The 25,564-nt window shown below is 42.3% G+C and overlaps 1 protein-coding gene across 3 annotated transcripts in view; it reads right to left on the bottom strand.

Moving 5' to 3' along the window:
* Window positions 1-11,241: 11,241 nt before the first annotated feature.
* The window catches only part of LOC140686885 (trafficking protein particle complex subunit 9-like), a 205,496-nt gene continuing 191,173 nt past the window's right edge, over window positions 11,242-25,564 (bottom strand). The window contains exons 1-3 of one of the 3 annotated variants that reach the window (XR_012060883.1): window positions 24,906-25,174; window positions 23,186-23,281; window positions 11,637-11,764 (exon numbers count right to left, since the gene is read on the bottom strand). Coding sequence is in view for 1 of the 3 variants with exons in the window: in XM_072942051.1 (XP_072798152.1) it covers window positions 11,516-11,764 (249 nt within the window). In the remaining 2 variants the exon portion in view is untranslated. Of the gene's footprint in view, window positions 11,765-23,185; window positions 23,282-24,905; window positions 25,178-25,564 lie in introns of those variants that run through there. The other 2 variants (XR_012060885.1, XM_072942051.1) reach the window with 2 other exon arrangements.

Genomic DNA, 25,564 nt, shown 5'->3' with positions numbered 1-25,564 from the left:
GAACTTGAGTTACAATACTATTCTCTTCCACTTTTGAAATTCTAAAGCTCCACACAATAGCTTTTTTTAGTTGCTAAAATTTTTCTAGACTATATTATTCGAAGTTTCACAAATATCTGTTAATTTATATTTAAAAATGTTATATTTAAGAAATGGAATAATTATTTACATTTAAATAGGAATTTAAATCAAGAAATGTTTGATACTGGATGTTTGTTATGAGTTCAAGTATGTAAACTTGATTTCTGTGGTACTGTCGATAAACCACAAAATTTGAGAGATGTTGGTTAAAGTTTATCTGGGGCAAAATGAGGACCAGAGTCCAGGTGACAGCATCTCAGAGAGCTCGGAGGAACTGCTCTGAAGATGAGGGGGAGCTCAGAATTATATAAGATTTCAGTGAAGAGGGACGTGCGGTCCAGTACACGTTTAGGCAGAGGCTGCTGCTAGTCAAGGAGCAGGTGTCTCTGTTAATGATTTTAGTGCTTTTCTAGATAGGAGGAGATGCAAGAATTTGGGCTCATAAAATTTCCTGAAAATGTCTAACTATCTGAAGACTTTTCTGCCCATTTTCCCAGAGCACAGAGCGCCCCATTCCTGATGTTCAGAGGGTGTTGGAGGCCAGCAATGCAGTGGCTCATGACTTAACCAAATCAGAGGCAGATGACAAGTGCCAATTTTTAGTTGACAATATGTATATATTGTAGGAAAAAATATTACTTTCCAGTCCTACCCGTGTTCTAGTTTTAGTTAGAGATCAACGAATTACTGTGTTAGATGACTTAGGTCAGACGAGGGGGCGACGGAGTCGTCTCGTGAGCCGGCCGGTGCTCTATGTCAGCCTCCTTGATCACATTCAATTTCCTTTCTCTTCAAACAGCATGCTTCTGATTTTGTGAAGTTTGGAGCCTGTCCTGAGCACATGGGTTCTGGAGGTGGCCCTGATCCTGTGGTCTTTGTTTATTCTGTGAATAATGGTGTGAAACTTTATGTGCCCATGCTTCATCATAATTTCAAACTTAAAGGATTTAAATATGGGAGATGGATGCCAAGTTCTGGGAATAGATTTTCAGGATAACAGCCAGGATTGGTAAAAAGTAGGGAGAATGGATACAGCCTTCAAAAAAGTAATGCTATTTTACAATTTCTGGCAGATAAGTTAAAGTGCTTGTTGGGATTCTATCAGGAATGTTTAATTGGGAGACTTGTCTTCCATTTTCATGAAACAAAATAATTTTATTATTTGTTCAGTGCCTACTGTCTGGCAATGAGGTAGCCCGTTTGCATATAGTTTTATCATTTAATCTCTACAGAGTCCTAGGAGAACACACGTGTCACAGGTGAGGGAACCAAGAACATCCAGGGTATGTGGCAGGAAGGCAGATGGGCTGGAGGGCTTACCCTCCTTCAGGCTGAGACAGAGACACCAAGGTTTATTGACAAGCATGTTGCTGAAGTGGTTTACTTAATACTTTCCTTCCTTCATGAAGTGGATCCCTTGAAATTGTTTATGTCTGGCTTATGTTCCCCTCTCTCCTCTGCCTCCGGACTTCTCATAAGTAGAATGAATTTGGCCTGAACATATTCAGTAAAACCAGAAAATATAAAATTAGCCCACACAAATGTCTGATTAGTCCTTGTAATTCAGTAATTCCTAAAACTCCTAGAAACACAAGGAAGGTGTGTTACCTTTGGGACTGAGTGCATTTGAAGAGTGAGAAATGTAGTGTGATCTGGTAAAGGCACAGGCTCTATAGACAAAGATCTGGGTTTGGATCCTAGCTCCACCAAGTACCGGAAACATGACCACCCATAGCCTCAGTTTCTTCATGTGTTGAATGGGCTGATGGAGCTCACCTCCAAGCCGTCAGGTCAAAATGAGATGGTAAGAGTGACTCACAGGCAGAATGTTTGACATAGTGCTAGTTGCTCTTGCTGCTTTATATTGTCTTCTTAGGTAATTCCTTTGTCCATTGGCTTGTGAATACCTCCTCATTTGGTTTAAGAAAAATAGCATGCCTTCAGAATTTTAAAAAAAGGAATGAAGATATACTGATTAATGCTGGGTGTATTCTTATAGGTCATTTATTAAAAAAATAAGTAGAAGTTCTCTAAAGAGAATTTATTCAGTGTGCCTAGAATATGATTCAGTTAAATATGATTTTCCTTTAAATTCTTTTCAGAAATTTCCTGTGATATTTTTATTGAATACTAGTTGAAGTTTTCTGGGGAGGGGTTACATTCTAAAAAGTTTATTCTAATAACAATTGATACATTAAATTAATTATTCATATCCCTGGACAGCGTAAAGCCCTTTTTTTAATATATATAATTTTTTGGGTTAGTTCTATGACATTTTATTGGGCAGAAGTATTTCCCATTTCCATTTTACATGCAGAGAAGATGAGTCATACGATACTCATTATACAAGAGCAGCAGAGGCTGATTAATTTGGGCAGAGGAGGAAAAGTGTGTGGAGAAAAAATTCTTGATTCTCAAACTGGACACATTCTGCGGTGCCGTGCAGCTGAAACGGTTTTGAATTTGTTTCAGGGTTTTCCTAGATTTCGGCCCATGTGCCTGGAAAGGTCTCTCAGGCAAACATGCTAATTTAAGAAGTTTGTCATTCTAAATGCTCTTAAGAGGATTAAACAAATTCCACAGCAAATAAATGAACATGTTTGGAAGGTTTTCCACCCTCATGTAATTTCCAGAAAACAGACATTATTCATTTGCTAAACCAAACACACAAGTATATTAATGAGCCTGGCTCACATGACTGGACAGCACGGAGGGAGCCTCATCTATTGGCGTGACTTCTGCTGCAGGAACCACACCTGAAGGTTTAATTAGAATTTATTTCCAGCGAGTGCTACTCCCACCTTTTTCTCCCCAATGTAAGGAAGAGCCCTCCTTGCCTGGCCGTTAGTGTGCAGATCCCGGTGGCTAACACACTCCCCTGATCATCAGGAGGGTGATGGAGCCAGTTTGCTTAGAAACGCTTAGCTACACTCGCAGCGGGGATCATCAGTCACTTCTGTGTGTTGACCTCCACGTGCAGGGGAGAAAATCGAGTTTTGCTGGTGACAAACGCTAATTGACCACCAGTTGTTTCAGAGGGACTGTGATGTTGAAAACTGGAGTCCCTTTCATTTTTATATGTTGGATGCAGACAAACTGCACGGCGACACCCCCACTGTAAGTACACCCACCAGGGAGGGGGGCGGAATTTGGATCTGCACGTATTCAGATCCTGGCACTGGTCAGCTTACTGTGTTCTCGCTGGGTTTGGGAGACTGTTTCCGTAGTGATTGATTTGGTTTCCAATAAATTTGCACAGCCGTCTCCTTCAGTCGAGTTCTGATGAGTTCAGTTGGGAGGGGCATGTGAAATTGGGGCAGGCAGAGAGGTGCAATGAAGACTAGACACCATCTGGTTTCCTCTCATTTTTTATGGGCCCAAATGGTTGTCTTCTTTTCTTTTCCCCTCAATCCACCCCTTCATATCAGGGAGTCGTCTTCAAGAATAACTTCCTAAAATATAAAGTAATGAAGAAGGCAGTGTGTCTCTTTGGTTGATTTCGTTTGACTTGGGTTCATTATTAAAGCTTTTCTGGTGAGGATTTTATGAGCTCTTAAATGCTGGAAGAGCAGCACAACCATGGAGAGAAAGTCAGAGAAACGAGTCAGCAGCCCCTGTGAGGTCTGGGGGACGAGGGCAGGAAGTGGTGCAGAGGCAGCACCATGGCCTCCCGTGCAGCCCTGAGGGCAACGTGCGCATGTAAAGCCAGCGTCTCTTGTCACCATGTGTTCTAACAGGACTCCCACTAAAAGAATGCGTGGAGATTTGGGGAGGCCTTACCCTTTACCCTCTTGTCAAACATCTTTAATGCTGACTGTATTTATTCAAGATGACACAGAGATCACCTGCAGAGCTTGAGGGAGCGGTGCTTGCTTCCTGTCTTGCCCGCCCCAGGCTCACTCATCAGACAGCTGATTCTTGCAGGCACTGCAGTGCCCGTGGGGGGAGCTCTGCTCCTGGGGGTGTCTGCTCCTGTGGTGGGAGCTCTGCTCCTCGGGCAACTGGGCACGGGAGTGCTCACATTGGAGCCGGTCGCAGCAGCGCTGATCCCTCTCCACGTGATGAGCCCTTTGTGTAAGTAGTAGAGGTGGGATCCAGAGTCTTCCTGTGTCTACAGAGTTCTCCAGCAAAGCCAACTTGGAGGAAAGAAAGAAAATGCCTACTGTTTCAAGACTGTGTCCTAAGGGTTTAAAGCTCACTGTGGCACACACGTGAGATCTCATCCAGTAAACACTCTGGGGTCTTGACTCAGACTTGTCATGAATTTGGCATTCTCATAATGTTATTTCTCTTATAATATGTCTAAGCAATCATTTTTGTGTGATGGTTATATGTGCATAAATGTCCTGAAGAAACTGTTGTTGATGGAAATGTGGGCATCAGTGATACCACAAGGGCTGGTGGCCCTGGGGGCTGTCCGAGCCCCACACCATTTGTTACCAGCAGTCTTTCAGATTGCATCTTATTCCAGAGTTCACCGGGGCTCCCAACTCTCACTATGTGTCTTGTGAGGATATTTGTTCAGGGGGGAGGGGACAGGATGCTTCCAAGTCTCGGTTCTGGGGTTCCCTGTCTAAAGGTGGCACTGGCACAAATCCTTTATTCATGGAGTAATGAAGCCCCCCAGTCTCGTGGCTAATTGGGCCTCCCTGTCCTTCTTCATGAGACGAGCCGAAAGGTTTGGGTTAGGCCCCCAAACCTGTTTATGGTGAGCTTTCAGCCCTATCACACAACCTGGGTTGTCTCGTTTCAGTCACATGACTTTGATTTTTGCAGGTAGGTGTGACTCCTGGACAGTGCCTGGGACTTCAAGGTTTCCCCTACAGTAGGAACACTGAAGAAATTTCAACCCGTAAGGTGTGTTTGGGGGCCTCGAGGACAAGTAGGGAACCACAGACAGATATCTGGGTGGGTGGCGATCAGGCCTGAGTCTTGGAAGGACAGAGATTCCATTACTGTTGTAACAGTGAACTTAAGGGAGGAATTCGGGAAGGTCTGATGCATTTGAGATTAAAAGTATTATCTGGCTTTTATTGTTAGCAGTAGTGGTGTTTAACCCTTAGACCCATTCCCGCTTTTTATAAGAAATATTTTGTAACCTTTCTTTTTTGGTGCCCAGAATTGAACATCATACAAAGTGTAACCTAAGTATAAATATGATAAACAAATAGACAGGTAGATGGAAAGATGCGGTACCTCAATTCTTATATTATGGGGTATTTTATATTTATGCTAATTAGTGACCTCTCAGGACAAAAGGCACATACAAAGAGAGTCACTTCTAATAAACTATTTTTCCAAGCCTTACCTAACTGGGAAACAAGTGGCTTCACAATGTTAGAGCACCTCCCAGATCCTCGGGGAAATCTCCTTGTCACAGTTACACTTGCTGATGGTGTCCTGTGCCAAGTGCAAGCACATGCAGTTCGAAAGCTGCCCAGAGGCCGATTCCGGGGATTCCTTCTCCGTCGCAGGTCTGAGGGAGCCTTGCCTTTCCTGACCACAACCACAGAGGCGATTTTAAGTCTCTGAAAACTGCCATACCAGTGTATATCACAACCCCCACAAGATATGTTGAATAAAGTAGGAAAATTTAAGTGCCTCCTTTAAAATAGAAATAAGATATAAAATAAATCATGATTTAAAAAATTCTAGTGCCCGAATTAGTGCTACATTACACTGGATGCATTATTAGGTTAGACAACTTCATTACTGCATTCCAATACCACATCTTTTAGTTAGATTTTATTTATCTGTTTTTTCCCTAAAGAAAAAAATCATATGAATCATTCTTGTGTCAGAGGTGATGAGCAGAGAGCAAGTGCAAAACCAGAAATCGTGATGCTGGTCAGTCTAATATCAGCTCCGTCACTGCACAGATCATGTTAACTCATTTTACTGCACTTTTTGGAATTACCTTCTCACTTGGAAAAACCTCTGTGTCAGTTAGATTTGTTAGTAAAACAATTCTTTTTCTTACTTAGTGCATCAGTGATGTTTTCAAGATGATAAAAAATTTGCCCATGGCATTTAAACAGTTGCTTGTTCTCGTAATTCATGGCTCACGGTCTCGTACTTGTCACAACTGGAGAACTGTTTTCTGTGTGCAAATTCTCATTGCTTTGGGGACACAGAGACATGTGTCCTTACTGGATGGAGTATGATAGTAGTTGTTTGCATTCTCTCCCTAAATCTGGAGTCCTGTGTTATGATTCCTGTTAACTTACAAAATATGAATATTGTTATTTACCTAAATAGCTAACTTCGCACCAGTGATGCATATCAAATTGGTCCAACTAGGAATTCCAATATTAAGTGAGATAGTAATTTCACAACCCACTCTTCCAAAAATTTGGATTGATGGTTCAATTATACCAGGGACATTACCTGTTTTAATTGAATCAATCATTGCTTTCTTCAATAAAAGTTTCCATTCCATCTGCTCTTTTGGTTTATTGTTCTTCAGTGTTTTGTTTGCTTTCTTTCCCAAATATATGTGATTTTGGCTTTTGTCATTGAAAATCCTTGGTGGTTTTGCTACCTCATGCTGGAGAGGAAGTCTTGTGACTGTTTTATAGTCACTGGTTTCATGGTTGTATGAGTGCTTAATGTCACCTTGCAGGGGTGTACAGACCTAATGAAGTGTGTACATAAAAGGCTTAGTCTACACTGAGTGCAGGGTTAGTGTGAGCAGCTCATGTCATCAGTAACATAGTTAATCCATTACAATCATCCTCTGTTAATCAGTGTTATCCTTCTAACGTCTCCAGGAGAGGAAATGTAGTATTCTAAACGCAAATCTTTGCCACTCTTTTAGTCAATTCAACACCTTTAAAGCTTTGCGTAATAGGACTGTGTGCCTGCTATCCCTACTTCTGCTCCTCCTGACCCAGGACACGGTCTCCACGGCTGATGATCCACGAGACACTGGATTCATGGTCCCATGGCTCTGTGTGTTCTGGGACATCTGAGGACTTCAGCACTCTTTTAGGTTCTTTGGGTCCCACCTCTTCATAGCATTGCTGAGATGAGATCTGTGGTTTCACCCTCATTCTTGAGTGTACAGTGCATTTTTCCTAGAACCAACACACGCCACCGTGGCAACACTGCTTTGACCATGTGCTGGGACAGCGAATGCTTGTCAGTTCTCGGGTTTAAATTTTCTGTTCTAATTTCTAAAATGGGGTATATTGACAGACACTCTCCATGTAAACAGAAGCTCTGTGGGGTTTTCAGCAACTTCTAAGAGCATAAATATTCCTGAAGCAGCTAAACTTCCTCCTAACAAGTGAGGAGCAAGCAGGCAAGTCCTGGGTGACTGTGGCAGCCAAGCTGTGCAGCCCAGGCTGCTCACTGAGGAGCAAGGAGAAAATCTTAAAAACCTACTTCCATGCTGTCTTTCACAGAATCTCAGAAATGTAAGGTTTAATATCTAAAGAGGGGTGATTTTTTAAATAAATTTTTTATTTTTTTCCTTTTTCAGTTTTATTAGGTAGAATTATTACAGTTCAACTTCACATACACATATTACATGTAAATACATGTATAGAGTATACTGCATTTTTTAGTTTACATATATGTACTAATTACTCTTTCTAAGAACAGATTAGAAATTTAGATTTTTAAAATTACAGTTACCAGAGGAATAAGGATATTTACAAAAGAATAATAAACAGAATATGGTAATCCAATCACAAAGGACAGTCTGATGTGCTTACATATAAAAAAGAAATCAAAATATTTAGTTCATTTGTGGTCTTATTATTGCTATTAATTTTAGATTCCCCATAAATGAAGTCATATGGCATTTTTCTTTCTCTTTCAACCCCAGTTCACTTAGAATGATGGTCTTCAGGTCCATCCATGTTGCTGCAAATGGCATCTTTTATGGCTGAGTAGTATTCCATTGTATATACGTATCAGCTCCTCTTTATCCAGTCATGTGCTGATGGACATTTCTCTTGTTTACATGTTCCTTGTTCTATGTCCCTTCTGGCAACAATTATGGATTTTAAATATTTTCTACCTTAAAATCCTTCCTGAAAGAGATGTGGTAACTGGAATCAAAAACAGTTACAACACAGGGTGGTGTGTGATGGGCCCTGGGGGCTTGGTAGAAAGGTTGGCAGTAAGGATTTCAGATTCTTATCAAATGATTCCACCTCTTGTAGCCCTGCTGACTGCCTCTCTCATGGCCTGCCCTACAAGTCTGACCAGTCCCTTCTATGAATCCTACTGTATTGTGCACAAATTTGTCCAAATGGTGTCATCCAGCAGGGACCTTAAGTGAGGCACCCAAGCTCCTGTGTTGGTGTCTTCCATCAGCCCTTAAACTTCCTTGGGAGCCAGGACTGTCTCATTGCCTCAAGGATCCCTAATGCCTAGTGAGATGCCTGATACAGCTGGTACTTAACGAGCACATCGGTCAAATGGAAAAACCTGATTAAAGAAAAGGCCCTCATTTTTCAGACATGCCTACCTGAGTACATAGGGTAAAATGACATGCCTTCTTGGATTTGCTGTCAAATACCTCAACAAAGGACAAATAAAAGAACAAAGGTCTGAATAAAGGAAATATGGAAAAGTTTGTGAATTCCTTAATCTGGGTGATGGGCTTACTCTACTATACTTACTGATGTATACTTAAGTTAGTTTATAATTTTACTGTCATTAGCAGAATAGCAAGTATTAATACTTATTAATTGAAATCCTTGGAACTGACCAAACTTACCCCACACAAAATCCTTAATATCCAAGTAGTCTGTCTTACAGAAATCTTTTCCCACAAAGACAGGAAAAAAGGGAAAGGCAGATCCGTGCAGTATTTCCACATTGTCAAAAGACCAAAGGCCGACACAAAAGAAGAGATTGCAGAAAAGATAAAGAGGCTAAAATAAATGTCCGGAAAACCTAGCTAAGAATCCTAAATGGCCGAACTTCACTAATCTCAGCACTGCCGCATCAAGAATGGAGCAAATAGCACCTAGTGGATTTTATTTTTAATAAACAAATAATGATCCAGTTCCTACCACAGGCAATTATAATAAGACTGAGTATAAATTCTACCAACAAATAGTGTACAAATCATAATTTCTACTTGATTCAAACTGTTTCTTCTATAAAATTTGAATCTTTTTATTCTTAAGACAGATTTGTGGCATATTACCTAGTGATAAAATTTTCAACTGGCTTGTAATAAAAAAGTTCACCATAGTGAGAGTGCATTACATCAACTATTCCTTTTTGGGAAACCCATGTGCCTTGTCACTCTCTTTCATAAGATTTTCTGTGGAAAATTCAATCCTTCATTCAGGAAAAGGCTGAGCAATATATCTCATGGAAAACCGTCATAAACTGCAACACAAGAAAATGAAAATGACAGCGAGCAGCCCGAGAAGCTGGCAGACACACACAGTGCACTGCTGTGTTCCCGCCTCGACTTTCTGTAACCAGCAGGGAAAATTTGCATTTAAAGAAATAGACATAAACACTTTTCAGGACCTGAGCACACAATTTTCATTTCAGGGTTTAATGGGCTTTCATTTAATTCTATGAGAAATGTATAAAACAACAGAACAACAGCTGAGATAGGGTTTAAAGTAACTTTTATGTCTTAGTGAAAATAAAGCCAACTGATAGTTATCATTTTTACTTTATTTGATCTCACTCTCTTACTTTACCTCCCCAACCTCCTCCACAAAATGATGGTGAACATCCCCTCCTGGTTCAGAAGGCGAAGTAGAAAGTAGCAATCACATGGAGGTGAGCTTTGTTGTTTTATTTTTCAAAACAAACAAGTTTCATTCATGTGATTTAATAATTAAAATCAGAAGCAAAGTCTACTCAAAAAATGGCAGCCAACACATGTCGTTATAGCTGCTCATCAGGTTTGGCCCCACGTTACACACTTTTACATGGACATGTGCCTTGTGCTTTCATGGGAAACGGTGAGTGGGGACAGGGCTTCTGCTCTCACAGGGCACACAGCCTGGTGGGGGAGGCGGTGTTCAATCATTGCCCTTTTTTTAATATACTTACAAATTATGGGAAATGCTATTTAAAAAGAACAAAATGAGTCAATGAAAGTGAAAATACAAGGACAGTATATAGGCTGAGGGAAGACAGGGAACCTATGAAGAGCTGACTCTCCACTGAGACCCAAAGGACAACTCCGGTGCTACAGGTGAAGGGCAGGGACACACTGATAAAGGGCTGACATCCAGAATATACAAAATTTCTTTAAACTCAACAAGAAGAATGAATAACCTGATTAAAAAATGACCAAAATGCCTGAACACACACCTCATCAAAGAAATCTAGATGCCAAAGAAGTCTATGGAAAGATGCTCCACAGCATCTGTCATCAAGGGGATACAGACTGAAACAGCGAGGTATCACTGCACACCTGTCAGAACTGCCAAAACGCAGAACACTGACAGCACCAAATGCTGGTGAGGCTGTGGAGCAACAGGAATTCTCATACATTGTTGGTGAGAATGTAAAATATCCCAGATACTTTGGAAGACGGTCTGGCAATTTTTTACAAAATTAAACGTACTCCTAACATATGATCCGGCAACTGTGCTCCTTGGTGTTTACTCGACGAAATGGAAACTTATGTCCACACACAAATCTGCATACAGATGTAAATAGCAGCTTTATTCATAATCACCAGAACTCAGAAGCAACTAAGCTGTTCTTCAGTAGGTGAATGTATAAACTGTGGTCCATGCAGAAAATGGACTATTTTTGGGTGCTAAAATGAAATGAGTTATCAAGGCATGGAAAGACACGGAGGAACCTTATATGCATATTACTAAGTGAAAGAAGCCAATCTGGGAAGGTTCTGCAAATGTCTGATTGCAACTGTATGGTGTTCTGGGAAAGGGAAAACCACAGAGACTAAAAGATCAGTGGCTGTCAGAGGCTAGAGGGGAAGGAGCAATGAATGAGGTGCAGCACGGAGCATTTTAAGGTCACTAAGACAGACGACTCTGTATGATGCTGTGATGGTGGATACATGTCATTGCACATCTGTCCAAACCCACAGAGTGTGCACCACCAAGTGTAAATCCGAGTATCAAGTATGGGCTCTGGGTGATGATGACTTGTCAGTGTAGGTTCAACCATTGTCACAAATGCACGCTCTGGTGCAGGTGTCAATAGTGAGGAGGCTGTGGGGACAAACTACAGTTCATACACCCTATCCAGCCCCAGCCACTGCTGTTAATAAAGCTCTGTGGGTGTGTGGACTGTCCGGCTGCTCTGGCGTCTGAACAGCAGAGCTGAGCAGCTGCACCAGAGATCAGGAGGTTTTCAGACCCTGAAATATTTACTCCCAAGCCCTTGACAGAAAAAGTCTGCTGAGCCCTGTTCTAAACGAATCAAAATTCACCCTGATGAGACAGGACAGCAGGGCCCAAACCAGGCATGGTTAATGGGACTGAAGCAATGTTTTAGTTCCAACACATTTGCTGAAGTCCTGCAGGTCCAGCGACAGACTGTAGCCAGGAAGCGTCTGCAGAAGTAGTCGGTAGCAGGCCTTCCCGCCAGGCTCTGGGATGCCGGGGGCCGCGTGCCGCACGGGGGCCACCCGCTTGAAGGAGGCGGACTTGCAGTGGAAGCTGATCAACTCATAGAGCTCGGAGAGGAGGCGGCACTGCTGAATTCCCTCCTCGGAACGCTGAAGCACAGGGAGAAAAGCAACAAGCATCTGAACGAAACACGTAAGTGAAAAAACACCCGTAAAAAAGGCTTTCCCTTAAAACAGAGACCCGATGACACAGGAAGGAAGAGGAAGGCTGACTCAGTGCACTGACGGGACCGGATGCAGAAACGCAGGGAAGCAGTGCTGTGCAGACACTCCAGACCCCCTCCGTGTCCCACCTCTCCGCGTTCCGCCTGTCCTTTTACTAGAAAGGCCCGTATTCCCTGAAATCGAGGAATCTGCTACCTAAACATGGGACACCGAGAAGGGAAAGAGGAAAAGGAAAGGAAAGAAAAGGAACAACAGTTCATCTAGACCCTAGGGTTTGGGCGGGACTTTCACCAAACACACAACCTCTCAAAGCACAGAGCGCACAGTGAGAAGCTGACAGTGTGACTGCGACTTCTTCTCCTTAATCACCAGCTACCTGCCAGCACACGCTGCGCCCATTACTGAATCATTATAATCATCTCAGAAATTATTACTACCCCGGCTCACAGGCAAGGAATCTGAAACTCAGGGAGGAATTATTATCATCCTGGACAATGTCCCACAGCCCAGAATTGTCAGAGCCTCTGGCAGACCATGGACAAAAATGCTACTCATCACCACGGGCCCTGAGCCCCAGGCTGAGGCCACGTCATGTCTACACAGGCCCAGAGCACGAGGCTGTGGGACAGGGAATGCTCCCAATCGAAGTGCCAGGCCAAGACCCTCAGGAAGCTATCTAATGAAACCAAATCCCCAAACTCATTTCCAACCCACTGCTCTGTCCGAGAGGACTGCTCAGCACATCTGTGCTGTCACCTGTGCACAGGCTGAGCAAGGGGCCCAGACAGGGACATGACGTCCCAGTGGAAGTGGCTCGGAGAGCGCTTCTTCACAGGACAGACTCTCCCGGCTTCCAACGCTAACTCTTCGTTCCATTTCCAACTGGAAAGGAAGTTTAGACTTGCTTTCCTCTCCAGAAACAAAGAGAGTGTTAACATCAGCGGGAAACTCAAGACTGAGGAAGAGTCTCCAGGCCATTTGGAAGGATAGGCCGGGGAGGGAACAGAGACAGGGATCAGAAAGACCCGTGTTCCAGTCCAAAGTCTGCACGTCACTCGCTTTGACAGTTTCCTTTTTAATACAGGTGATAAAGTCTAATTATGACTGTTGGGAAAACTAAATGAAATAACGTATTCCACTAGCATAGGTGTAAAATCCTCCATGAGTGTTCCAGAAATGGACGTGATCGTGGTTAGTTACTGTCTGCCAAGTCTTGTGTTCTAAGCTCACATCACCCAACCAGAGATGTGCCAGAGAATGCCTTACGAGCCAGCAGCCTTCTCCAACTTGGAAACTCACAGTGTCCGAAGAGCAGGCAGTGGTGGATGATTTGGGGCACTCTGGAGGTAACACTCCAGTGATGACTTTAAAAAGCTGGGGAGAATTTAGGGGACCATACAGTTCAAATACAGAAAACTCATTCCATGTCTACAAATATTCATCTCTAGCCATGATGATTCAGAGAGGAAATACACATTCAAACGTACATCATTTTCCCACATAAGTGTATCAAAACAATTTGGAAAGAATGTAACTTTCTTCTCTAGATCACACAGTGGGGATTACAAGGTTTGTACTGACAGCCCTACTTGTAAGTCATGTGCAAACGTAACTGGGTCCACTACCAGTCATCATCATTTGAAGAGAAGGATGGAAAAGAGCAAAGCCAAGCTAATACGCTCCAGCCTTTTGTTTGGTTACGATGTCACAGAGGAGACGGACAGCTCAATAAGGAACCACTCTGCCGTGATCACGGAGCCTGGGAGAGGGATGGGCGGCAAGATGTATGATGCACCAGTAGCTGTGCCCGTGCTTCTAGGCAGGTACCAAGACTCACCTCGACAAGATATCAAATGTTTATGCCCACGTCCTCATCACCTGACATGTATTAAAGAGAAATGAAAACATATAAAAGGCCAATACCCTTGGTTGGTACACCGTCCAAAGAGCAAAGTCACAGTTTGACAACTGGCCATCACGGTTCCCTGGGATTCATTCTTGGAGAACCTTAAAAGCCACTCCTCTGTCCTCAAGAAGTGCTGCCTACTTGTCCTATCTTTGGCTCAGGGATACAGCACGTTCACGTGGACTTTAATGTCTGCACAGATTTGACTGTCTTTCTCCAGGTTCACTTGTCCATTCTGAAGAGGCCTGAGTTAAGTCCATCTTCCATAAGATCAATTCCCTCCAGTGACAGCTCAACGAGCCTGCAATTACAAGCCAACTGAACAGGACTGTCCTCAGCTAAAAATATCACCCACCCTTCACTGCTTTCATAATCTCCTCTCCTGGCTAATTGCAACAGACCAACAACACCCTCCACCAAGTTCCCCAACTATGTCAAATAGAAAGTAAGGTCCATAAAAGAGGAGACAACTCCAAAGTCACCTCTGAATTCCTAGCATATAATAATGTCAATAAATAGAACTATGATTATTGCTTCTTTCTTTAAAACCTTTCTGGTTATTTAAGTGAGACCATGGAAGGGAGGTATTTGGGTCCAGTATCTTGATATAGAAGACTCTGGAGGACTTTTTCGGAATGGCTGTCCACTGAATCTTCAAAACACAACTTCTCTTTCCGGGAGGAGCTGAGATTTTCTACCAGGAGTTTGTGGTCACTCTCATGCCATAACAGCTTTAAACTAAATCCTTACTTTTTATATGTTATTTTTTCCCTCTTCGAAAAAAATTGACTTTCCTTATTTCCTTGCCTTGAGGAATGTATTTTTTCTTTTATTTCAAATTCACCCTTTTGTAAAGCAGGATTCTCAGGAGGTACTTGGCCTTACATAAGAACAGCCATCCAACACCCAGTGTGAGAGGCCTCGGGCTCACCTCCTGCCCTCCTGCCAGGGCAACTGAATCTCAGTTCAGGAGCCAACCTGCACCCCAGGGCTTCTAAGGCACACATATCTCCCAGAATCCCTACTTTCTGGTTTGTCTTGGCTTCTGAGGATTTCCCCTCATTTTCTTGACAATTAGCCTTGCAGCTTGAAAGATGAAGAAGGAAGGTTTTATTTCTTAATCTGCATTTTAAGAAACTTATGTAATGAAGGTTTTCACGAGTTTTTAGAACCCTCCATTGCCGAGACAGAAAACATACTAGATATTTTCTAAATTTAGCTATCATGTGCATCTTTTCTTTGCTTTTGTTTTCTTAACTGCTAACAGACATTTTTTAATTAAGAAATAAATTAAGGCTGCAAATAGGATAGAAAATTGAAGGGGCAAACAAAATTAAAGAGCAAAGACAGAAAAATGATAAGTAATCTACAAATAGAATACATACACTATGGATCAGATCAGCAATTCTCAGTAACAGCTAATTGAAACCTGACCATGAGGTAAAACGTCTCTCCTGTCAGGAGAGTGCCAACAGAAAATAGAATTAAACCAACAAACTAAAATTCTAAGTCTGGCGAGGTATAGAAGTCTACCAGCTAAATGTGTCCTCTTCTGGAAAAGAGGGAGAATCACCAGCTCTTTTCTGTGGAGCCTGAGCCCAGGGAAGGGCGGTGAAGTGAGCTCTGTAAGTTCCCAATTAGAAAAGTGAGTGATGAATACAGAGACGTGAGCTTTGATGACAGAGATGACACTACTATTCACTTGTCCTGTCAAGTATGACTTCATGATCAGTGATCAATACCTGGGCGTCCTCAGGGATTGAGATTATAGGAAAATGCACAGCCCGGGCCCAGACCTCCTCTGTGAGCTCGTGACACTGCACTTACATATCTCAAGGGTACCTCCAACTCCACCTGTAAAGAACTGACTTCACGGTTCTCCTCCAATAGCCGTCCTGCCCAGGGCCCCTGGTCTGGGGGCAAGATCTCCCTGCCTCTCCCAGCTCAGGCCCATCACTCACAGATGTGACTGGACCCCTCTTTCAGGGCCCATATATCCTCAGTCACCAAGTCCCACCACCCACACCTGACCTACCAGGTACTCACTGGCACTCACTCAGCACTGACTCTGTGCTGCGGACCACACTGCACACTGTGCACACGTTATCTCACTGGATTTCCACAGCAGTCCTGGGAAGTCGGTACATCATTGCTTCAATTGATTAGGTAAATTGTTTCACTTCCTTGAGTGAGTCATCCAAAGTGTCACGGCTACTGAGCCACAAACCTGGGACTGAAAATCACTTGAAAACTGAACACTGCTACACCTCGCAGCCACCGTACTCTGACTCATAACATCATCTCCTGCCGAGCCTTCTAAATGTTTCTAAGCATTCTACAAGACAAAAGTGACCTACGAGAGCACCCCACTCCCCTACATAAAATCTGTCAATGACGGTCCACTGCCCTTAGGAGAATGCCCCACTGGGCCTGAGCATAGCCCAACGGCCCGGCATCCGCGTTCCCTGCTCAGCCACGCCACCTCACCCACCACGTAGTTCTACATGTGCTGTGTGCAGACAGGGATGCTGATTCCGTTCAACCCGGGGCTCGTCTCACTCAAACAATGATCACCCTCTTCAGTGGTCACCCTCTTCAATGCTGACTCTCAGAAAAATGTTTTCTCAGGATGAATCAATATCTTTTTCTTTACAACTTTCCATCATTGATAATGAGCTCCCCACAAAAGAGAGAAGACTTAATCCTCAGTCTGCTTATCTGTAAAGTGCAAATAACAAGGAACTATGAGAGGTTTTAAGAGAAATAATTTTCATGTGAGGCTGCGGGACAATTCCCAACATACAGTAAGCACTCAATATGTGCTTTCTTAATATTAATAAAAATAGATTCCATTCTAGCAACCTTCAATCAATGCTTTATGGCTTTGTCCATAAGACCACCAACAAACTGTTGGGCGAACCGCTTTGAGCAGATCAGCATAAGCGTACTGGGAGAGGTAAACGCTGACTCCATTTACAGCTGCAGCCAACCAGCAATACGGGGCGGGGGCAGTTTGCTCAAACTCTTACATGTTGCTTGAGCATTTAGTTGTAGCTATTGAATAAAGACAGGTATTATTTAGTCAAAGCTCCTGAAACATAAATCTTCAAAGATTGATGCAAATTAGGTTTCAAGTACAACACACACACTAGAAATTATTTGAAAATTTTACTCTTAGATCCTCTGCACATCAACAGGGCATGTTCTAAATGTATCTGACTAAATACACTGAAAGGATTAATTAAAAGTAATTAAGATGAACCATCCTGAATAACCTCAGTATCATCTGCACAAAGCCCCACCCAAGGGTCTCATTTCTCACTTCCACATATGTGTTCAGGCAGCTTAACCTAGGTCTTGGTTTCTTATAACACAGGGATAGGAAGAATTGTGGATAGATTTATGTAGCAAATACACACCTAGGGTATTTTCTGTGTAGGAATCCTAGAAATAAATAAATTGATATATAGTCCCACCCTTAGGAAGCTCAGCCTTTCCATTTACAACAGCATTAAAAATAAAATGAGAGATACATTTAACAAAATTTTACAAGATTTGTACATTGAAAATTTTGAAGTATCACCAAAAAATATTTAAAAGATCTACATATATGGAAGGTACCCCATGTTCATGGAATGGTAGACAATATTGTCAAAAATGTTAAGACTCCCCAAAGTGATCTACAAATTTAATGGAATCTCTATCAAAATTCCAGCTGACTTCTTTCTAAAAATTGAAAAATTGATCCCAAAATTCATATGGATATGCAAGGCGCCCAGGTCAGCCAAAACTATCTTGAAAAAGAAGAGCAAATTTGGAGGACTCACTCAAAGGTTACTACAAATCTATAGTACTCAAGTCATTATGGTACTGGCATAAGTTTGGATGCATAAATCAATGAGACTCAATAAAAAATCCAGGGGGAAAACTTACATTTACAGTCAGTTTTCCACAAATTTGCCAACAACACTCCATTGAAAGAATAGTCTATTCAACAAATGGTGCAGATACACCTGGGTATCTGCAGGCAAAATAATGAATCTGGAATCTGGACCCCTGTATTTTATATAACAAATAAATATTAATTCAAAATGGATCACAGACAGAAACGTAAAAACTAAATGTATAAATTTTCTAAAAGAAGACATAGTATAAATCTTTGTGGTCGTAGTATAGGCTATGGCTTCCTGGATACAATACCAAGGGCACAAGTAATTAAAAAAAAAAGCAGATAAAATTGACTTCATCAAAATTAAAACCATTTGTTACAAAGGACATAATCAAGAAAGTGAAATGAAAGAGGAAGGGGGTAGCTCAAGTGATAGAGTGCGTTCTAGACAAAAATAAGAACAAAGAAAAAATCTAATTACCTCCCCTATAAAGAAATTGTTTTAATGTTTAAAAACATTACAGTGAAATGACAGTCTGCAGAATAGGAGAAAAATTTTGCAAAGCATATATCTAATAATAGGCTAGTATCTGGGATATAAAACAAATGTTTACAACTGAGCAATACAAAGAAAATTGACCCAATTTTTAAATATGCCAAGGATTTAAATAGATACACAATTGGCCAATAAGCATATGAAAAGATGCTCAGCATCAATAGCGAAATCTAAATCAAAATGAGATCTCATATTACACTCACTAGGATGGTTATAATCAAATCTTGGACAATAAAAAGTGTCAGTCAGGAGGCAGAGAAATGGGAACCCTCAATACACAGCCGTTGGAAAGCGACAATGGTGCAGCTTCTTTGGAAAAGCCTGGTGTTTCCTCAAAAGATTAGAGTCATATGGCTCAGCAATTCCACTCCTACATATAGAGTCATCCCTCAGTATCCTCGGGGGGTTGGTTTCAGGAACACCCCACCCTGGATACCATAATCCAAGGATGTTCGAGTCCCTTTACAATCAGCCATCTGGATCCATGAAGAGGAAACTACAGAAGAGGCGGGCCAACTGTACAGCCAACAGAATGAAAACATATTCTCGCAAAATCTTTCACATCAATATTCATAGCAGTATCATTCAGAGTAGCCAAAAGTTACTAACAATATCCATCCATCAATGAATGGATAAACAAAATTACCAAGAATAGTCCGACAAAATATTGTCATTGAAACTTTGACAAAGGAGGTGAGAACATACAATGGAGTAAAGGCAGCCTCTTCAGCAAATGGTGTAGGGAAAACTTAACAGCTGCATGTAAATCAATGAAGTTAGACTACTCCCTCACAGCATACACAAATATGAATTCAAAATGGATAAAGACTTAAACATGTAGACAAGAGACTATAAACCTTTTAGAAGAAAACATAGGCAAACATGTGACATATATCTCAGCAATGTTTTCCTAGAGCAGTCTACTCAAGCAATAGAAATACAAGCAAAAATATACAAGTGGGATCTAATTAAACTTACAAGCTTTTGCAAAGCTAAGGAAACAGTAAGCAAAACTAAAAGACAACCTATGGAATGGGAGAAAATAGTTGCAATAAATGAAACTGACAAGGGCTTAATTTCCAGAATATGTAAATAGCTTTTATACTTAATAAGAAAGAAAAAGAAACAATTCAATTCAAAAATGGGCAGAAGTCCTAAAGAAACATTTCTCCAATGAGACATACAAATGGCCAATAGGCACAGGAAAAAATGTTCAATATCATTATCAGTGAAATGCAAAACAAAAGTGCAATCAAGTACCAACTCTCACCAGTCAGAATAGCCATCATTCCGAAGTTCACAGACAATAAATACTGGAGAGGCTGCGGAGAATTGGGAACCCTCCTACACTGTGGTGGGAATGCAGTTTGGTGGAGCCATTGTGGAAAACTGTATGGAGGTTCCTCAAAAGACAAAAAATTGACCTCCCATATAACCCAGCAATCCCACTCCTGGGCATATATCCAAAAGGATCTGTAATTCAAAAAGACACCTTCACCCCAATGTTCACAGCAGCACTGTTTACTATAGCAAGACATGGAAACAACCTAAATGTCCAGTGACAGATGACTGGATAAAGAGGTTGCAGTATATTTTTCCAATAGACTACCATTCACCCATAAAATAATAATAAAATAATGCCATTTGCAGCAACAAGAATGGACCTGGAGAATGTCATTCTACGTGAAGTAAGCCAGAAAGAGAAAGAAAATTACCATATGAGATCGCTCACATGTGGAATCTAAAAAAAAACCAAAAAAACAAAAAAAACAAAAAAAAAAACCAAAGAAACAAAAAGATAAACTTATCTACAGAACAGAAACAGACACAGAGACACAGGAACCAAACTAGGGTTACCAGAGGGGAGAGGGTGTGGGAAGGAATAAATTGGGAGTTCAAGATATGCAGATAGTGAGTATGTATAGAATAAACAGCAAGATTACACTGTATAGCACAGGAGAATATATTTAATATCTTGTAGTAACTTATGTTCAAAAAGAATATGAAAATGATTACACGAATATTCCTATTTAACTGAAGTGTTATGCTGTACACAAGAAACTGACACAACATTATAAACTGGCTAGACTTCAATGAAAACATTTTTAAATAGACCAAAAACGAAAAAAAAGAAAAAGGATATTATCAAACACAAAGAATAAAGTACTGATTCAGGCTGCAATATGGATGAACCTTGAAACTTTATACTAAAATAAGCCAGACACAAAAGGCCAAATAGTGCCCTTTAAGGTGAACAGTATCTAAGCGTTTATTGTACTACTCCTGTAAATTTTCCGTAGGTTTGGATTCTATCAATATCAAAATAAAATGTATTATTCATTAAAAACATAAAACACTTCCTCACAGGAGGGCTTTAATTGTTAAATGCAGAAATGTATGTAAAGCTTTGGAACAACATTTTGCACGTCCACAGACAGTCAGTATTGTCACTGCTACTCAGAGGGTGGTGCCAGCGCTGATGAGAGCTGCCTCCACTCGCTCCCCTGCAGACAGTTGTGAGGGCTTGAGCTCTGACAGGCAAGGTGAGCGTGAACCTGGGTCAGACACATCCACGTCCCAGACTCTGCGTTACCCAAATTTCTTATACAAACTGCAACATGAAATGTAAACACGCTAGAGGGATGTATCATACAACACAGGGAATACAGCCAATGTTTTTCAGTAACTGTAAATGGAGCATCTATTGTACAGCTGAAACTTATATCATATATTAAATCAGCTATATCTTTATAAAAAATTAAAAACTATTTTAAAAACGTTATCACTGTAATAGCCAATTCAGTTTTTAAATAACTACTAAACAGATTAGAATGTATAAAACCATTTAAGTGTGCTGTTTGTTTACATATTTATTTACTTAGAGCCTCCTGCTAAAAGAGAAATTAATCAAATATTTTCAACACAGCTTAACAACCATAACAACAAAAAGGCAAAACTGAGTGAAGAGAAAATGGAGATTCAATGCTTTAATGATACCAGGGGGAGATAAAGTCATAAAAATGAATTCCATGAAGTCAGGGCAAGTGTTATAGGCCGACTAGAAATTCAGCTGTAAGATTCATAGCAGCTAAAGCAAAAAGAAAAAGATGATGGGGCTGGTGGTAGAGCGTGTGCTTAGCGTGCACGGGGTCCTGGGTTTAAGCCCCAGGGCCTCCACTAACAGATAAATACACCTAATTACCTACCACCCCAAAAGAGCCCCAAAGAAAAGAAAGAGAAATTCTTTTCCAAAAAACCTTGATATTAAATTTGGATTAAATACTTAAAAGAAGAAAAATAGGAAAGGTAAGTGACACAGTGAAGGAAAAGCCCAGCTGGGCTAACAAGCTAAGTCACATATCCAAGTGTGATAGGTGTAGGTTTACTGATCTAAGTTTTGCTGGGCTAACTCGTAAATCCAAGGTCAACAATTGTCAGTAACGTGATCTGTTCCAAATTGATAAGCTTCAGTGTACTGATTCCTTGCTTTTTCTTGTTTGAGCCTTATTGGCTAATAGCCCCATACTTGTAATTAAGCCTATAAAACCTCATGTGCAGGTCTTGGAGGTGCTCAGACCTTCGGAACAGAAGCCGCTCTGAGCCCGCTGGCGTTGTAAATCTCAGTACTCCAACCCTCCGAGTGGTGCTTGTGTCTTGGCTGGTCTGTTTTCTCCGCAACAACACAAGCGATAATGCCCGTGACATAAATCTGCGGTGGCTGCTGGCAGGTCCCCATGTCTCACGTGGGAAAATCTGAAACATCCTTCTCACCACTCAGAGTCATCATAAGCCAACCCCACACCTCCCGCTGTTAAATGCAGGAGAACAGGCAGGGCCCGGACTTTGCTCTCTCTGTGTCATCACAGTGAGACAGGATGGAAGGGGGCAGAGAACAGCCATTCAAGGAAGGCCACAGCAATTAACAACAAAATGGTGAAGGATTCAACCCCCAATAGGCCTTGAGGCTCAGGATGAAGAGATTTAACTTCTAGCAGAACTTGAGCTTCATTAAACACCCATTGTAATAGTAACATTGTGAATAACCCGGCTCCAGGCACCAAGGCAATTGCAAGGCTAGCCACAAAAGGTCACAGGGTGGGAAATGGCTAACTCCCTGGGAATCCAGGCCCCTTGCCCTAAGGCTGGTCCTTCTACTTATTAGCATATGAAGCCACCAAGCCCAAGAAAATGAGCAACACAGCGCCACCTCGCGGGCACCCCTCTCTCTCCCTCTTCAGAGAAGGCCCACACTCAGTCTGTGGATTGTGTACACACTTTTAAACTGAGCACCAAACCCCCACACGTCGTGACGTTTCTCTTGCATTTCAATGTATCTCTCTGAATAAATCTACCTTTACTCAACACTGGATTGCTCTTGAATAGTTAACTGCATGAAGCCAAGGAACAAAATCTGGTTGGGCACATCCCAGGTGCTCAATCAAAGCCTGGGACACAGCCCTTCTCATGCCCTACTTTTTTTTTCTTGTATCAAAAGGACTGGGTTGTGAAGGGAGCTCTCAGGCCCCAGCTAAGGGACAGAAGCAGCCTCCAGGGCTCCAATTGGCGGGCAGCCTCTCCCCCAGCAAGGGACTTGGGGTCAGCCCGGTTCTCTGTGTTTGTTGTGCTGACACCCCAGCCAGAGAGCGTTCTCCTAGGCCTGTCCTCACAAAACCCTTCTCTCCAAAATACAAACATAACATGTCACAATCCTTTTGTTCAACCAGGAAATGTTCAACCCACTTTTTCCCTCCCCAGTAAAGTACCCAACTGTCCTCCCTCCCATCCCACCACTTCTTTCTTTGTGAGAATTCTGTACTCTCCACACACCATCCTGAACGCAGGTGCCTTGCTAGCTGGAACAGAGATGCTTTATTCTCACACACCCTGTGTCCTTTCACTTTCACCTTTCTACCTTAAAAAAGCCTTTCCTGAGTCACCCACTCCTCTGATTCTGACTTTCACAAATTACTGAGGTTGCAGTCACTTTGTGCATACCTCCCAGGTTTTGGCTGGGTTTCCTTCTCAAGATCTTCATTAAGGAGCTGCATGAAGAAGTTTAAAGAGGCTAGTCTTACATCTGAGCGGAGGAGCCTGCATAAAATTAAAATGGCTTTGAAGAGAGAGTTAACCAGGAACAGAGAGGTCGCAGGTCGTTGTCAACAGTGTCATGAGGCAAAATGTTCTTCAAACGCTCAGAGTGGTTTCTGAATGCGGAGTTGGCAGGGAGGAGATGCCAGGAAGTGAGTGGGGTGAGGGACACAGGGTACGCTCCCCCAGCTGGGGAAGTATTGGATTTTTTTCTAGCTTTCAAAACAATTTCTAACAACCTTTATCTCTTATTGTCACATACCATTTCCTACGAATTAAGAATATCAATGTCAGTCATTTGGGCCGCTTCGGAGAAGCTACACGATGCCATTCACAGGGCTAGGACATGACAGCCACACCAGTCTAGGTTGAAAGACCAGTGGGGGTATTTCCAATGAAATCACGGGCATGCAGCAAACTCCCCAGTTTCAATTACCTCATCTCAAAAGTGGGGCCAATAAAACTACCAAGAAAAGTGCGTGATGATTATGGCCAACATGTGTTTACTAGGTAAGTGCCCGTGAAAGCTGCAGCTGAATGGGGATTGATTATGATTAACAAGGCCCTGTCTACCTGGCCACAAACGCCCTGCCTTCCTGCCTTGGTGCAGCAGCAGAGATTGTTAAGCTGAGATGAACGCCCCCAGAGCAGCCCCGACGGGAAAACCCCCAGCTCTGCACGGCGAGGCCTGTTCCTTTCCTTCTCAGAGTTGATCACAGTTTGCAGTCGTCTGTTTTTATGTATATCCCTTTTCTAACTGCCTCTCCTCCGGAGTTTTTGCTCAAACAGCGCAGGGCAAGGTGTTTCTTGCGGCCTGCCGGATATTCTGGGCTGGGAGACAGCTGAACCCACATCTGGCTCTGGTGCTGAACGGAGAGGGCAGAAGGCCCAGGGACCCATGCTGAACTGAGGCCCCTGCACCCAAAATTATGGTCTGACTTTGGACAAATAGCACAGTGTTTTTACCCTGAGATTCCTCATCAGTCCATGAAAATAACTGCCCATGGCACGTAGAGTTTAAAGGATTAAAGGAAATCACCAAATTCACAACCTAGCCAAGGGGCTGCCAGTGCGTCCTCAAAAGACAAATGCTGCCTTTCGGCTCTGACACACGCCAAGCGTGGCGGCCGCACAGAGTAAACACTGCTAAGTGCCAGTGTGTTAAGTGCTTCATGTGTGCTATAATACTCTTTAGAACTTACAACAATCCCAGGAAGAAACGAATATTATCATGCCCATTTCACATATTCACCAACAGGTTAAGAGAGGTTACATTCTAGTCCAAGGCCCTATGTTGATGAAATGACGATTTAAACCGGAATCTGGGCCCAGGACTTGGCTCCATCTCTCTCCCATCCACCTGACCACTTGCCTATGAAATCCACCTGTCCAATACACAAGTTTGCAGCCGGCCAGCTCTTAAATGCAATGTGTGCCAACGTTTGTCAATGTTGGTTAATTACCATAAACTGTTCTCAGAAACCACTACAGAAAAGAAAGGTGGACTTAAGGAATTCTGCATTGCGTTCTCCTGTAATGTGCAGAAACCCTTCCCTACAGCACTAAATACTTTTGTATGCTTCCTCCATGTTTATGCATGCACACGGCTTACTAAAGTAGAAGGTACCTGCAGTAATTCCATCTCGGTTTCTTTCCAAGTTTGCAGATTATCCATAATCAGCCTGTGAACGAAAATACCACAATGTGAATAAAAATACTGCAACCATGTCAGTAAACAAAGAATGCTGAAACCAACTCATTAGCAGATGCCGCCACCCCCAACGAGGACAGGCCTGCAGCCCAGCCTCTCAGCCACTCACAATGGTGCCCTCTGAGCAGACTCAGAATAAGAAAGGACAGGATACTTACCCTAGATAGCTAGGTGCTCGTCTAAAGTATGAATTCAGTGAGTCCAAAATATTTGCTTCCTCCCGTACATAGAAAAGCACTAAAGTCCTGAACTTGAGATAACTGGCTTTCTTTAGATAACAAGCAATCTTTTATTGTTCCAACAACCTGGTCTTTGTTGTAAAGCCCCTATGTATACTAGCTCCTCTGCAACCCATTTCGAGTAGTCCCTCAGAGAGATCTGACAGGCTGTCATCCCGTCTCGAGTCCTCCCACCAAATAAAACATAACTCTTAACTTTTAGGCTGCACATGTATTTCAGTCAACAGTTTTGGACACCATGAAGGGACCCACGGCAGACTTCTCTCCACCTGGACTCTCCGAGTAACTGGAGCCTTGGTAACAGCAGTGGCCCTTTGTGCCCATCAGCCTCCTCGG

This window comes from Vicugna pacos, chromosome 18 (assembly GCF_048564905.1).
Source record: "Vicugna pacos chromosome 18, VicPac4, whole genome shotgun sequence".
NCBI lineage: Eukaryota > Metazoa > Chordata > Mammalia > Artiodactyla > Camelidae > Vicugna > Vicugna pacos.
This window is presented reverse-complemented; position numbering and strand designations above follow the sequence as displayed.